At 38.6% G+C, this 17,199-nt stretch overlaps 2 protein-coding genes and 1 pseudogene across 2 annotated transcripts in view; 2 read left to right on the plus strand and 1 right to left on the minus strand.

Annotated features, from left to right (window-relative positions):
• Positions 1-1,122: 1,122 nt before the first annotated feature.
• On the plus strand, positions 1,123-2,678 carry LOC115021031 (serum amyloid P-component-like; annotated as a pseudogene).
• Positions 2,679-5,419: 2,741 nt separating this feature from the next.
• Positions 5,420-6,960, plus strand: LOC115021032 (serum amyloid P-component-like). The gene is given in 5 exon segments (XM_029451146.1): positions 5,420-5,423; positions 6,124-6,226; positions 6,300-6,579; positions 6,788-6,814; positions 6,817-6,960. Coding segments are annotated over 5 exon segments (558 nt in total).
• Positions 6,961-8,911: 1,951 nt separating this feature from the next.
• LOC115021033 (metalloreductase STEAP4-like) overlaps positions 8,912-17,199 on the minus strand; it is a 31,458-nt gene continuing 23,170 nt past the window's right edge. The window contains exons 5-10 of the mRNA XM_029451147.1: positions 16,804-16,888; positions 14,109-14,387; positions 13,919-14,013; positions 13,103-13,256; positions 12,837-13,007; positions 8,912-10,888 (exon numbers count right to left, since the gene is read on the minus strand). Of these exons, the coding sequence (XP_029307007.1) occupies positions 10,631-10,888; positions 12,837-13,007; positions 13,103-13,256; positions 13,919-14,013; positions 14,109-14,387; positions 16,804-16,888 (1,042 nt within the window). The 3' untranslated portion in view covers positions 8,912-10,630. The remainder of the gene's footprint in view (positions 10,889-12,836; positions 13,008-13,102; positions 13,257-13,918; positions 14,014-14,108; positions 14,388-16,803; positions 16,889-17,199) is intronic.

Below are 17,199 nucleotides of genomic sequence, written 5' to 3' on the forward strand. Positions count from 1 at the left end.
CCAGTGAAACTACTAGTCTGTCGCATGGATCTACATTTAATATGAGAAGGACTACAGAGATGGGTAATTAAAAAAGCTATTTTTATGGGCACATACATTACCTAATATTTTGTATGCGAAGAAGCCAGCAGCTCATGAACCTCCAATAGTTCACACTTGTTGCTTGATAAAGCTCATGAGAAGAAATCGACCCACAGAGAGTGAGGCTTTCTATATATTTCAAATCTTTAGCAAAAGTCAAGTGGAACAACGAGCATTTCCACATTAAATGAGGCTGCACAATGGCAGTTGTAGCAGCAACACTACTCACCATAAACACCTCTCTTTTGATATTCCTGTTGAATCAATCAAGCATTGTCTGCTGCCTGAGAACTCAAATGAGCATCTTGTGTTAAGCTAGCAGGTTCCTGATGAAATGTAGGGCAACATGAGTTTGCAATTAACTATTAGTTCTTTCCTCTTCAGCGTGACAAAAATGTTATCAGCCATCTAAATGAATTAAAACTGACACACATAATATTTATATCAATGGACAGGAGTAAACCACCAATTAGATAAAATAGTTGTAACAGTTGTTGTTGAAAATAATAGTTTTTTTGTATGACTATTAACGTGCTTTCATAAATGATTTCTCCTTGTACAGCAGGGACACTGCTAGCGTGGCTCTATCCAAAGTGAAAACAGACAAAGAATCTGCAGCCATGCTCACAGCTCTGGGAGGCTGTTTGTTGGTGCTTTGAGCTAAATGCTAATGACAACATACAAACATGCTCACAATGGCAAAGCTAACATACTGATGCGAAGTGTAGTATGCCTTATAAGCATGTTTAATACTCTACATTTACAAATTACTGGAATATAAAGCCGTAAATATCACAATCCAATACAGTGCTGCACACAACAGTCTGACACAGGATTCAAGGTAAGATCGAGGCATGATAAACATTGCAATAAAAAGAGAAATTCAACATAATTGAATTATATATTTTTTTTTAACCCTTTTTCCACCTGTTTTGTATATTGTAGCAGGCCAACTTAAGTAACACACGGGTAGTGAAAGTCTTATTTTTATTGCATTAACTCTCACCATTTTGTACTTGTGTGTATTTGTCTTTGTATTAGATGCCGTTGAATCTTCTTCTGGTGATGCTGCAAGCATGTGCTGCCATTCCTCAAGGTGAAAAATATATTCCTTCAATCCAGTTTAGCTGCACTAGTGGTACCTTTACCGATTGCAAAGCTAATTCAACATGTTTCAGAGTTGTTACAACAATAACAATTCATTATTCATTTTTAGCTTCAGCTTCTCAAAACATCTTTTTATATATAAAACATTCTGATCCAGTTTGTCAACTGAATATATTTTTGATAATGTGTAATTCATTTTCATTTATTAAATCATAAACTTTTCACATTCTGATTTTGAACCTTTTCTTTTTTAAAGATCTGTCTGGTAAAATGTTCACCTTCCCGCAAGAAACTAACTCAGTTCACGTGAGGCTGACAACATCAAGACAGAGTCTGAGGGCTGTACCCGTCTGTCTCAGGTAGAGTTGAATATGCAAAATGAATAAACTAACCGACTGTATCTCTGACAGAAGTAATCATCGTGTATGATGATGTTGTTGTAATGCCTACAGATCCTTTAAAGATCTCTTTAAACCCCACGCCCTTTTCTCTTTGCCACACCTCTGTTAAGCAATTCATTTCTGATTATCCAGGATACTACAAATGATAGAAATGATCTCTGGATCAGGGATAGTCATATAGTCATAGAGGACTACAAGTTGAATTGGTGGCACTCACTTTGTTCCACATGGGACTCTGCATCTGGACTGCAGCTGTGATGGAAAGCCCTCAAGGAGGAGATTCATCAGCTCTGCCTCCAACATCAGTGCGTCCATTCTAAATGTTTTAGCACCACACTTAAAGGAATGTTTCGGCATTATGGGAAATACACTAATTACCTTTTTTTGTGAAGAGTTAGATAAGAAGACTAATACTAATACATTGATAATAACCTAATCTAACTCTCAGCAGGTCAGCGAATACATTTCTCCAAATGTCAAATTATTAATTTGCTGCTTTGTGATTTGTTGTATGTGTTCAAACTATACATCTAAAAAAAATAAAGCATTATGCAACATAGCTCTATCTAAAATGTTTGAATATCTGAAATGTCTGATTCCTATAGTGGAGGCTTTGACATTAAGCACTCTATTTGTTCCACATGGGACTCAGAGTCTGGACTGGTGCAGCTGTGGTTTGATGGACAACCTTCAATGAGGAAATTTGTCAGCTCTGGATCAAATATCACAGGACACACTAGAATTGTCTTAGGACAGGTACAGTTTTATGTCTAAGCAATATTTTTAATTCACCGTATGTCTCTAGAATTATTGTATGATATTAATGCTATTTATCTGCAATGTTTACAGGTGCTGGATGCATATGATGGAGGCTTTGACATTAATCAGTCTTTCGTTGGCATGATGTCTGATGTCCACATGTGGGACCATGTCCTTTCCCTCTGCCAGATCCAGAACTGCGTGCATCATCTGAACTTCATCCCAGGGAATGTGCTCAACTGGAGGGCGCTGGAGTTCCAGATCAAAGGAAGAATGCTGAGAGAAGACAAACAAAAGATTGAGACTTGTTATTACATTTTTGCAAAGTAAGTCAACAAACAAGTTTAAAAACAAAATCACTAATTGAAGAATAAAAACAATGAATTCAAATTGACTTTCTTTTTAAATATTGTTTTTTTGGTATCTATTATTGTTATTATTATTATTATTATTATTATTGTTATTATTATTATCATCATTGTATTATTATTATTATTATTATTATTATTATTGTTATTATTGTTATTATGGTTATTATTGTTAATATTAGTGTTGTATTATTATTATTATTATTATTGTTATTATTATTGTTGTTATTATTACTACTATTATTGTTATTATTATTGTTAATATTATTGTTTATTGTTATTATTGTTATTATTATTTTTGTATTATTATTGCTATTGTTATTGTTGTTATTATTATTATTATTATTATTATTATTATTATTATTATTATTATTATTATTATTATTATCTTTCCCCATATTTGTTAGAAAAACTTTTCTTTAACTTATGTGTTGCCAGCATTAATTGTTTATGTATTTTCTGGTATTGATAATGTGAAACCATCTTTAATCCCATCAAAGCTAACTTTGCTGAGTGATTGACTCGCCAGCTGAAGATGAAAAAAAGTTTATATCGTATTCTGTGAGTTCTGTATGTCATTTTTCTAAGATACTTTCTAAGTACTTTTAAAGATATCACACATTGGGTGTGCTGTTCAGTAGTAACTTGTACTGTACTCTATGTATCTCCTCTTTTGATGGCTACGCCTTCTGTATTCTTCCTTTCAGTGATCTCCCAATGGTCTTATTTGAGGCGAGATCAAATGTAAAGTTGTATAGTTGTGGTATAGTTGTAGTTAGTAACATGCTACCTCAACTACTAGTTAAGTAAATTATAAATGGATACTGATTGTTTCAACCTAAACATCAATGTACCTCAGTCTTACATTAATGTCTTTTTAACTCAATAAGTCATTTAAGTTATTTTATGTATGATTTTTCAGAACTCATTTTAGTTGCCAGAGAAAGAAATCAGAGGTTTTGGATGATGTTTTTACTACCATATTAGTGCATTTTTGTATACCGTAAAACATTTATCACCTCTGTGTACATTTCACAGACACACACACAGCAGGAAATTAAATCAAAGCTAAAACCAACAGCAGTTGTTTGGTAATAGGAGGATAATACAATGGAAGAGGGTGTGAGGGATTGCAGATTGTGTGTGCAGATAATGCTGTTAGATGCTAGATAACAGGATGCATCTGACTAAATGTTCCGCTTTGGGCAAAAAAGGCGCTGCATATTTCTTTTGTAGCACCAGACTCTGTCATGGCGACAGCTGCTCCATCCTCCTCCTTTCCCTCCTCTGCATCTCGATCATCTGATAAATTTCTGTGTTGTACATACTAACTTCTCCTGTTCATTAACTCCTGCCATGATGCACCTTCCCACAAGTTGTCCCTATTGAGTCCGAGTCACACATATACCCAGGTGTTCCTTATGCGCTGCCTGATGCACTATTTTAACTGTGTCCAATAGCCATTAGCATCCTCTGTGTCACTGTGCACCTTCTTTATAAGACATTTATTAGCACATAACAATGTCTTTGACAGCTGCACTATCACAATATCATAATTGTTTCAGGTCCTCTAATATCACTTCTTTAACTTTTTTGTTTGCTTATTTCTGACAGAGGGGTCTGGAGCTCTGTGGAGTGTTTTCTTTTTACTCTTTGGTAACGTCTTTGTGAATGAATCTTGCCCACACAGGTAGCTCTATATGGCAATTTATGGGGACATTGATTATGCTAGGTGGTTCAAACAAGTTTGTCTAGTTAAGAGAGTTTTGTGAATCTGACTCACTTTTCCGGGCCACATGCTAGTTCTCGATGTGCCTGCCATATTTATATAACTAAACAACAACAGTTTCTCATCAGACATGAACAATCTTTTGAAACCTTAGAATGTAACAATTGGAAAATGATCTCCAAAATACATGTTAGTGTGATTGAAGAATGTTCTCTCTCTTCTCCTCTCTCTCTCTCTCTCTCTCTATCTCTCTCTCTCTCTCTCTCTCTCTCTCTCTCTCTCTCTCTCTCTCTCTTCTCTCTCTCTCTCTCTCCTCTCTCTCTCTCTCTCTCTCTCTCTCTCTCTCTCTCTCTCTCTCTCTCTCGCTCTCTCTCTCTCTCTCTCAGTCAAACTGGGAGGGTTTTCCCCTACTGACTTGAGTGTGCTCTGTCTAGTTGTCTCGGTCTGATCCCTCTCCAGGGTTCATTCCGATCTAATGCCGTTCTCCAGGAAACATTTGCTCTGCGCTGCAGGCTTCTCCCCACTCACTGCAGGATCTCATCATACCAGTGGAGAGAGAAGCGTGCAGACACCTCCATCACTGAAGTCCTCTACAGAGAGGATATAATATTTAGATGTGGCGGACAGGCTGTTGTGCTGTTGATCTCATTCCAATCCAAACAGTAATCAGTCCATCCTACATGGACTGACTATTTGGACCCCCCATCTGAATCCAGTGCATCAATGCATCAAACAAAAATAACAGTTTGAAAAATGACTCACATCCTTAAAACTCAATCTGAAGATCCATTACTGCCCTTCATTGCCCTGCCTGTAATACACAACGGATCCCCCTCAAAGGCCAGATAAGTGTGTATGTACTGTTTCAATGAGCTGTATGCAGCTGGTTAATCAACCTCATACTGAACATATGAAATACATTTAAAAAGTAATACACTTTGTAAGATGCTGTCAGTTGGCTTTATGAGGTATGCATGGGTGTGTTTGTCTTTTGTGTAATCTTCTGTACACTGCTTTATTTCCTTTTACCCTTTTGTATTGATTTATTACCTACATAATTACATTTGTTAAAAGTCCCTTACCTTTTACTTTTTTTATAGTAACTAAACAACTCCTACTGGAAGTGTTTGAATATCACATGGTTAATAAAACAGCATTAACCTTAAAACCCTCTTCGGTGTTTAGGGGTTAGGGTTAAATGATGATCAAAAATGTTTTGAATGATGGTAAAAAGATTTATAGTCAACAAAATGCTTCAGTACGTTTTCCAATGTTACAGAAGTGAGTAAAGGCAACTGGCACCTACTGCATTTTAATGGCTGTAAAACCTTTTACCATGATTCAAAACATTGTTGATCATCAGTTAACCCTAAGCCCTGATCCCTGACCCTAACCCATCGATGGGCAGGTGGGTTTTAAGAGGTGAAAAGCCTGAAGTGTGCCTGCTCTTACTAATAACATGGATAGAATTTCCAAAATATCCTGGTGATGCTGACAGCATGTGCAAGGTTAAATACAATATATATTCAAAACAATTACATAATTGCATCTGTGGAAAACATGTGAAATTTATGTTTAAAATACAAATGTTGTCTAAATACTTTTTTTCTCAAACAACAGGTTATATATAAGGGCACTTCGTTGTGTATAATGTATTTGTTCATTGTTTTTTTTGTAGATCTGTCTGGTAAAATGTTGACCTTCTCAGAGGAAACCAGCACTGTTAATGTGAAACTGACAGCATCAGGACAGGATTTCAGTGCTGTAACTATCTGTCTCAGGTAGTGTTTGAAGTGCAAAATGCATGAAAGAACATACTATATTTCTGACCTTTCTTTCTTGCAATACCTGCAGGTCCCTTACAGACCTCAGCAGAGCCCACGTCCTTTTCTCTCTGGCCACACCCTCTGCTGACAATGCTTTCGTCATATTTAAGGACGGTGCAAGTGATAATGGATGGAATACAAATGCGATATTTGGAGCACAGGACTACACATTTAACATGTGGCACTCTATTTGTTCTACATGGGACCCTACATCTGGTCTGGTGCAGCTGTGTTTAGACGAAAAGCCCTCAATTAGGAAAGTCATTGGTGGATCACAAATCAGTGGATCCATTATTATCCTTGGACAGGTACGTTTAATTGATAAACATAATAGTTAATAGAAGTCCAGACATTATTATATCTGTACAGTATTGATTATAGAACAAAAATTGTATAGCATAAAATGTTTTTATCTCAACTCTTTGCAATCACTACAGGAGCGCTTCAAACTATACATCATAAAAAATATAGCATTATACATCATAGCTGTTATCTCAAATGTCTGGAAATTCACAGGACCAGGATTCCTATGGTGGAAGCTTTGAGAGATTGTGAATTCTTTCGTTGGCATGATGTCTGATCTCCACATGTGAAACTACATCCTTTCAGGCTGTGAGATCAAGCACAACATGAATGATCTAAACTCCACCTCAGGGAATGTGCTCAACGGGAGGGCGCTGGAGTTCTAGATCACAGGACGAATGCTATAGAAGACAAACAAATGGTCTGTCTACGCTAGTCCCTGTAAAACCAGACCTTAAGTAATACTCTATACAAGGCATGTTCTTTTGAGGATGAAACGCTAACGCCCTGTAGACGTAAACAGTGGATTTTAAAAGTGTATAGCTCAGTTTTCAATCAGTGGCATTAATCAGTTTTATCAGTACAAAAAACGACCAGGTTTTACAAATTACAAACCTTATTTCTGATCACCATTTTTAATGTAATGCGTCTTATTAACTGCGCAATTGCTTTTGTGGTTATGTGACATTTGTGAAATAGCTTTGGTCGGCCATATGATGCTTTTTGTGTGATGTTCTTCAATGACGGTTCATTAAAAATGGCACATTCTGCAGTCCTGTCTCATGTCCGTCATTTTGACATAAATCATTTAATAATATTCAGCACATCAGTGTAAGAGAGGGGTTCTCTGTAAATGTTGGGCCCCTTGGTAACAGCTCAACAAGCCTTGATGCAACACATTTCTTTTAATCTCTAGCATGTTTCAGAGGCCCAATCCAGCTCTTGGTCCCTGAGGTGCTACAAGAGCTCGACTTTGTACATTACATCTGTCTTCTTTAGCCTATAGGCAATTACGTTGTTAGCCCATGAAGACATTGTTACTGCTTGAGTTGCAGCGTCAGTGTCAGCAAGGGAATAATTTCCATTTTCAAAACCCTGTTTTTGTCTGCCTCAGTTTTATTGTTTCACATTGTTTTTTGTAAATGTTTTTTCTTGAATTAGATTTCTTAAAAATCTTTATTTGTTTGTCAGTTGATAGCTGTTACAATGACCATTTTTGCAATTATTGTACAGCAGTGTTGACATTTGCTTTATGATGTAATCGTTGTATCAGAACCGATGTGACGAGGTAAGTTCAATATCTAGATCTTAAGAGTAGTGGCTTGTGGCTGTATATTCCTCCATATTGTAGCTTTATTACCCTACATGTTATGACTTCACCTCATTTTTGTTCATCCTCCTCAGCCTTTTTTATTTTTTTAAATCAAAATGGTCTTATTCACGAATGCTTAGTATTACTCGTAGGCTACATTAGGCAAGCAAAATCAAAAATATTTTATAACTTCTGTAGCAAAACTCAACAAGACAGTAAATAAAAGGTACATTTTAGATCAGACACAGTAAGTACAACAACTGTGATCTCTTTGAGACAACTGCATATTTTAATGTATTCATCGTTGCTCTCAAGGATGCTGTTTCCACATTTAAGCAGTTTGAAGACGCCCTCTCGCTGGCCTTGGAGACATGACTTTGTGGTTTGCACTGATCTTGTTGCTGCTGATCTATGTTCTGTTCTCTCGCTGTGTGCTGCTGTGAAGTTTGGAACAAGGAATAAAATACGTCTGCAGGTGTGATAAATCAGTCATCAAGATATGTGGTGGATTCTTTGATTCATTAGAGAGATAAGCAGTCTTTCATCATTTGCTTGACCACGTTTTCTTCTCCGAATGAATTGTAGCACTTGTTCAAACTATACAGAACTAGTGATGCTGCAGGCTATTTGCAAACATTCAGGAACTGCCGTATTACATGACGCTGCAGATAGGAGCTGTAGCAGTAACACCACTCACGTTAAAGGCCCCTCTTTTGACATTCATGCTGAATCAATTAAGCACTATGTGCTGCGTGAGAACTCAGGAAACGTCCCTTGTGGTACGCTAGCTGCTAGCTGATGTAATTGAGAGCAACTTTTACCTCAACAGACTGAGAGATTGAGAGTTAGTTTAATTCACCGGACAATGAGGGACACTGTCACATGGGATGCCATTTTCCCTCTTGATGTCCTGGGCCATGATGCATGTCACCCATGCTGAATTATTAAGTGAAGTCTTGAGACTTTTTGATCTGTATATAAAAATAAAAAAACACTCAAAATTTGTGTCCGGACACCGGTTTATGTGTGTGACATTATTATATTTTATTACAACTTTACAGCACTTAGACAAGAACATTTCAGCAATTCAGTGTCAAGATCAGATTTGCAAACACTGCAAACAGTCAAGCTATGTCAACATTTACACTGGCATAACATAGTGTGGATATTATGGGTTTCCGGTTGGCCTAGTTGTTAAACAGTGGAAAGCTTGTTTTACAGGTTTTCTGTATGTTATTGCAACTGAATTCTTTCCCAGGGCAATGTAGGACTACTCTATCTCATTTATACATCAGCACACACACACACACACACACACACACACACACACACACACACACACACACACACACACACACACACACCCTAACAGCAGGAAATAAAATCAAAGCTGAAATCAACAGCAGTTCTTTGGTAATAGGGGGATAATACAATGGTACAGGGTGTAAGGAATTGCGTGTGCAGATAATGCTGTTAGATGCTAGATAACAGGATGCATCTGACTAAATGTTCTGCTTTGGGCAAAAAAGGCACTGCATATTTCTCTTGTAGCACCAGACTCTGTCATGGCGACAGCTGCTCCATCCTCCTCCTTTCCCTCCTCTGCATCTCGATCATCTGATTAATGTTTTACATACTAGCATATCGTTGTTGTTCCACACCTGCCATTCTGCACCACCAGCCGTCACAATTTGCCGCTGCTCATCACCTGATCAAGTCACCTGGATATCGAATTGCTCCTTAGCTGCTATCAGTTTAGTTAGAGGGCAGCTCATACACTGTCTATGTTGCCTACATTCTGCTCTGCCTTCTTGTAAATGATCTTTACTGCTTTAGCCCTCTGTAACCCGGTGTTAGAGCTACGAAATGCTGTTTGTATACCACCTGTTCTTCCTCCTGAGTCGGCTTTTGGCTTCCAAGTATGTGATCCTCTGTGGTGATGGCACTCCTGTACATCTGTGTGCGCATGTGTGTAGACTCTGCATGTGGTAATATAATTAGCTTAACCTTACACTCGCTTACATTGTGTATGTGCATCTGTAAGCATAGTGTGTTGTGTGCATATTTGCATGCCCTTAAGAGGCAGGCAGTTTGGGCAGCAAGGTATTTGTGTTAGAATACAGGGAAATCAATAACATCCTGAAAAGAGAGCAACCTCAGGGATACAATCGCACAACTTGAAGGAAGCGGAGAGCGGAAACTGTTGTCTATGTTTATCAAAAGAAAGGGTGTCAGCAGGGGATATCAATCTATTTTTCATCACATTCTGTGAAAAAGATACAGCACAAACATGAAACCTTTTTTTTCAAACCTCAAAGGAAATAGATATTAAAAATCATTATATCCACGGAGACCTGTCCATTTGGTTGAAATACTACTTTTTTGTTTTGTTTGGCTGTTGCATAATTGAGAGCAAGCAGTGTCAACACAATCACACACCAACTGAGCATGGACAATATAATCTGTTTTTTCCAAAGTATTACACATGCTAAGCTGAATATAAAGAGTTTATTTTAACAAACAGTAGACATTTTAGAAAATGTATAACTTGTGTTTTTGTTTTTGAAAAATCAAAAGATGGAATATTGTAAATCCTTTGCGTAATTTATGAATATTTACAAATAACAAATATGTTTCACTTTATGATCACTATGTACAATTTTAACATTGTTTTTCCCCCTCAAAATAATGACTGAATGAAATTCTGAATTATCAGCAAAGCAGATGACCTCAGAGGTCACAGTTCATAGGTTGGTGGCCTTACACATCTCCTCTCTTGGCTGGGTCCTCTCCCAGCCTTGTCGAATGCGGGTTAAGGTTCGATCCACGCAGGGGAGAATGACCAGCGCCTTGAGCACCAGCACCACAGAAGGCACAATCAGACATAGCATGTAGCCCGGAGGAGTGTACCATTTGTAGGTAGAGGGACGAAGAAATTTGTTCCAGCCGTAAAGATAGCCATGGGTTGTGCATATGACCAGGGTCAGGTGGCCCAACTTAGACTGAGAAAAGAAATCACAAAGAAATGGAAATGTTAAAAAAAACAGTGCGATATTTTAGGAAATGTGCTTATTCGCTAAGAGGTTACTTTGACACCACTCTTGTTGTGGTGTCAACATATAGCCATAGGTCCGGCACATAACCCCCACATAAACCACACCGTGTAGTTTTTACACTTTGTTTTTTGTACAGACAAGTGAGATGCAACATGTTAGTTAATGAGCTTTAGAAGAACTGGTAGACGGAATTTATGACCGCTGGACACAGCCAAGTTAGTTTTCAGTTGTTTTGCTATAGTAAGCTAACCGGCTGCTGGTTGTAGCTTGATGTTCACTAAACACACATGAGAGTGTTATCAATCTTCTCATCTAACTTTCAGCAAGAAAGCAAATAAGCAAGGGCAAGAGTTTTACTCAAGAACATTTTGATTGTTGTGTGTTTTGGAGTTATTATAATGATTGAATTAATACATTTGTAGGCTTAAGAAATACTATTGATCTATTGATCCCAATTAAGACTATAACCCTTGGATGATGTTGATGTTCAGCTTCTGAATGGCTTACATACTACTCCTAGATGCGTTGGCCATCCAGGACTTTCATTTTCCTGTAACGTCAGTACTGGAAATCACACGTTTACTTTGTTTAAGGTTATTTAACAGTACGTCAATTTCACTTCTGCTGAAGTTCTTCTTCTTACAGCCTTTTCTTGGGCATGTGCCAGAGTATTTGCACACAGCACAACACCTGCCCTTATTTATAGTGTTTAGGGGGCATTACTTATGCTAATAATAAACCATCAGCCACACGCCTCCAATTTATAATCAAGTGGGATTCATCATTTAGCACACCTGGGTAAGAGCAGATTTGGATGATTAAGAACAGTTGGTGCGTCTGGAGTTGACTTCTCTTATTTTTTTCTCTTAACAGAAAATTAGGAGAACAATTAAGGGAATGTTGCTGCATGATGCCCATTGCCTGATAACAATTTGGCTAATTTTTCAATAAAAACATTGTGTTTTGGTTCAATTAAAACGACTGTACAACTTTTCTGTGGCATTTTTTGATAGATGTATCTGACTATTTTCTGTGCTTGTTTAATCCACAACAATAGGGTAAGAATACAAATTGTTTCACAGCCGTTCCAGAGTAATTGCTTTTGTAGCACCAGTGGCCTTTGAGGCTCGGTTATTGTTAATTACTTGGATAATGTGCTTTCATTTACATTTTTAGCATTTGGCTGTTGATGTTCTCATCCACAGTGACTTAAACAGCACAATAAGGAAACATTTATATTAATGTAGTGTAGTAATGAACGGTGCCTCCGCCATGATAATCAGGGATGTTATTTAACCCATTTAGAACAGCAAATCCTTCTGCTGTGAGCATTAACATTCAATCATTTACATTCCTCTGTTGACAACTCTTGAAAAAAGACTGTTTATGTTAATGTATACCTAATTGACTATGTTTTTCACCACTTTCTTCACCAGATCATAAGAATTATCTTGACTTAGACCTCTATCTATAAATCTCATTCCCTATCTGAGGTCTACCTATGGAACTGACCTTTACATAAATTCACCTGTGACCTGTAAAAAACAATCTCCTCCCTCAAAGATTATACCAGGTATCATAATTCTATTTAATGAATAACTTAACATTTAAGATCCTGGGCTAAAGCCAGCCAGACTTTCACTCTGTGTGCCTGTGTTAGGCAGTTAGTTAACTATGCCTGGGGGATATGACTGCCCGTGACATATTGCTTTCACAACAAATTTTGAAACTCCAAATATAGATTATCAAGGCCCTAAATGACTTTTTTCAACTGATAGTAAGCACATGACTGATAACGTCAGTAGGCCTTAAGGTGAACACAAGCACGCACATGGACACACACATACTCTAACAGTAACACATGCACATAAAACATATCCAACTGCGCTCTGACCTGAATGAAGTTGAACTCTCTCCAGCTGAGAGAGCCTCCCACAGAGGGCAGGGATGTTAGTCCTAGCAGGGCATAAAGAAAGAAGCCCAGGATTCCCAGCATATAGAATGAGTCCTGGGCCCATGCCTCTGTGTTATCAAAGTAAAACGGAGTGGTTTTATTGTTCTTCATCTATGGGAGACAGAGACACAGTACTGTGAGTATGGCTAGCTTACATCATGCTTCTCTATGTACAGGATTGTAGAAACACTGCAGGCCATCTGTACCTCATCCACCACAAGCGAGATGAGTTTGTGTTGGACAGAATAGCGAGTAGGAGTAACAAAGGTATAGATGGCATGGAGAAAAGCATAGCCCATTGCAATCAGACCCATCTGCTTCCTGCACAGCATCCAGCGGTCCAGCCAATCAGGGAAGCGCCTGGAACATGCAAAAGTGAGCGAGGCCTCCAAAAAGGATACACTTTGTTTTACAACAATTTGCACAGGTAGTGGACATGCAACCCGTTCTCATTTCAAACTCTCACATACAGTCGCTTTGTCAGGACCCCTTGGCGTCACTTTCTAACGCACTGGGTAACCCTACGCATAACTATGACGCTCCACTACGACGCTCCACTACGACGCTCCACTACGGTTGCTCTTTTAAACAATAATATAACTTGGTTAGGTTAGGTTTAGGAAAACACTGTGGTTTGGGTTAAAATAAGTACCTTTTTTACGGGAGCCTAAATTAAGTTATGAACATAAGTTAAGTAGTCACATTGAGTTTTGGTTTCACACGGGACACAAAGTGGGTGAACTGGGTGAAAGTCATGCATTTCTCTGACCCATCCATGCAGCCCAACCTGCATATGGACTTTATTGCTCTTTATAGTAAGTCAACAAAGCACTCTGAGTGTCTAATATTGCAGCAACTGGGTTTGCATCGGAGAGTTAAAAAAAAAAACAGGTGCGTCTAATACAGACAATTGGGTGCCTTGAGCGTCAGTGTCAGATGCAGAGGGTCATGACAAAACATTGGTATTTGATGACCTTGAGATGATATGAGACCGGGCTGGGACATTTTTGTTGATTTCTGACCTGTACTTGGTTCCTCTGTAGAGCTGAAGGAAGGCAGCTATGACACCAGGCAGGTAACACAGCGACAACATGATAAGAGACACAATGGGAAACACCTGAAAGATGGGGGTAAACACAGAACACATCCTTTTAAGGGAACACAAAATATCATCAACAGGACACTTTACCAGAGGGGGGGGCAAATATTTACCTTGTTGCCTAGGGACACTGTGATTCTGTAGGAGATGTCTTTCCCCTGTTCAACATATGCCCAGATGACATCTCTAATTAGAAGATAGAAGAAGAAGAAGGCGGTGAGGCCGACGGCCACGCTTAGCGGCAGCCTCCACTCTGGGAACAGCTGTAGGGGGAAGTCCTCCAGCTCTCTGGCTGCGGACAGAGACCCTTTATCCAGAACAGTGAGGCCCAGCTTGGTGGACATCTCTGCTACTGCCCGCTTTGCTTCTGCACTGTTCCCACACAGGTACACCTGGAGCATGGAGGTGTGGGTTATTTTTAAAATGCGCTGCAAGCAAGTCATGAGTTGTTTTCAGAATAAAGCATGTTTTTATTGTCAACAAGTACCATGAAATGATCAAAACCGACAAGTTAATCCATCTCTCAACACTTTCCAACTTTGTTCCAAGCCCATTGAGTCTGACTGAAGACATGACTCTTTAAAAGCTGGTCACAAATATTTCCTTCATTAAACATTTTTATTTAATTAACAAAAGTTTCGTCAAAGAAAAGCTGGACACTACTTATTAGCAAACATTTCCAAACAAGAGCACACGGTGTATTTGTTTGGATCTATTTTCAGTAACTTATTTGATGAGCCAGTTAGTATTTATTGGGACTGAAAAAATACAGTGCACCGGTTCATCGCAATGAAAGAAGATGTCACTCAATGCAACAGCATGGCTCATTGATGTGTTTGAAATAGTTTTATTTTTTTTGTCAGAAATGGAGATCTATGCCACAGAAGATTCTTCGGCTACACAGACGATCCTTCTTTTTATGGATGAGCTCATTAGAGGGTTTTTTTTTTGGTCATGGGATTTGTTGACAAGAAGAAAAATAGAGAATAAGCCTTTAATCTTTAATATTAGTAGTAACCAGTATCAAAATGTATCGATATTAACACAGATCCTAATAAAGTAACATAGACAAAATATTGTCTTGTTATGTTTTAGTTAACATTGGAATCACTGTTTCCAAGTGTACATCATGTACCTTACTAATTCTTTATCTACAATTATATAGTTTATAAGTCATTGATATCAGAAGTCAAAATTGTCTCGGAACAATAAAACTGGAAATATTTTCCACTTGCTGCATTCTGCTCAGCTTTTGTTTTTCCGTTGCTAATAATTACTCAAAGATTATTGTGAGATGACTCACCATCCCTATTTGGAATATCTAGCGCATGACTGCACCATGTACACCTACTGTGTCTGTCTACAGAAGTAGCCTTCTTTTGTTGATCTCCCTGTGCTGTTTCAGTAATTATTGAGATGAAGCCCCTCAAAGCGTATGACTATGTAAAGCAACACTCATACTCATATCCTGCTCAATATGTAATCCCATTTCTAGATCTTCATGCTGAAGGTTATTACCCCACTCACAGCTCTGTGATAAGACGATTAAGTTGTTTGTAAAGAGGGGGGGGGGGGGAAACAAATCATAAAGAGGGGATAGATAGAGAGCGCTAGAGAGAGAGAGAGAGAGAGAGAGAGAGAGAGAGAGAGAGAGAGCAGTTTGACAGGCATATAGTAGAGTCAGTGGGATTGAGTAGTTTTCCCCCAGGTGTGTGTATAAGTGGACCGGGCAGCCAGCCATGTCTCCCTACATTACTGCACCAGTAATAGCAGGGGACGGCCGACAGACTAAATCTCTATCTGAATGTAAATGTGACAGAACCACAGCCCCACTGTGGATCTAATCAAATTGCCAGCTAAGGAATAGCACACACTTACAAGCATGTGCATGTGGACACATCCTGTACCTACACATGCACTGATAAAGACACACACATTCAAACCCTCCTGTGCTCTCACAGCTACCTGTTTTCAAAGAAAATAGAGCACTGCAGTGGTATCTGTGTGTGAATGTGTGTGTGTGTGTGTGTGTGTGTGTGTGTGTGTGTGTGTGTGTGTGTGTGTGTGTGTGTGTGTGTGTGTGTGTTTGTGTGTATGGGGAGGGAGGGGGGGGGGGGGTTGTTTGCATTGAAGAGGATTCGAGGCAGATTCAGGTTGGGTCTCCAGAGGTTCCAGCATGTTTGTGTTTGTCTTTGTAGCTGTGAATCAGAAGCTGCAATAAACATTGGTCTTTCTACTTTGTAACATCATTAAGTGTGTTTGTTTGTTTGTTTGTTTGTTTATTTGTTTGTGTGTGTGTGTGTGTGTGTGTGTGTGTGTGTGTGTGTGTGTGTGTGTGTGTGTGTGTGTGTGTGTATGTGTGTGTGTGTGTGTTTATACAAGCACTGTCCTCGTTTTCTCTTGCATTGTTATTGAAAGACGGCAAAATCAATCATCTGCATCAGCACAAATGAAATCAATTCCCTTCCTAAGTTTAGTTTTGCGTGGTGTATGGTGAAGCATTCATTTCATCCTATTTTTAACAAGCTGGAGAGCCACTTATCCCATTGAATTCCAGGAAATGTTGAAAGCAGTTAGGGTTGCCTAGTTTAAAGTCTAACTTGTCACATCATGAAAATATCAAGTTGGTAATCTCCCCACCTGGTAGGCTACTGCTCTGTCTTTGTATATTTACATTTATTTATTATTACATTTATATTTATATCCTCCACCAAAGCCTTCCTTAAGGCTCAGAAGCTTCCTGGCTCTGTTACTAATTGATCCCACCAACATCGTTTAACAGATTCCTTACTTCCACTCCTCTCTCACCTGTTTTCCTGCCAGGAGTCCGTTCTGCAGGGCCCAGGCAGACAGCGTGTTAAGACCTTTCACCACAGCAGCTCCAGGGACCAATCTGAAGAACGCACAGCAAGGACTTTATTTGCTATTGTTTCTATCTACAAATACTCAAACAGGGAAGGAAGGGCTTCAAAATGGTGAGAATCAATGTTTCCACTTCAACTGAATAGACACACAGCAGGCCGTCCTGCCAAGGGAGCTGCAACCTCGCAATTTTTTTGTTTTGATTTTTGGATTCAGTTGAGAGTTTTGATGTCTCATGCTCTAAGTGGTTTTTAGAAGCACTTTCCCAAATAGACATCCAGCATTAAAATAAAATAAAATGTGTCACCTACTGTTTCAAAGTGATTGTTTGACATTAAACCC

This window comes from Cottoperca gobio, chromosome 16 (genome assembly GCF_900634415.1).
Source record: "Cottoperca gobio chromosome 16, fCotGob3.1, whole genome shotgun sequence".
Taxonomy (NCBI): domain Eukaryota; kingdom Metazoa; phylum Chordata; class Actinopteri; order Perciformes; family Bovichtidae; genus Cottoperca; species Cottoperca gobio.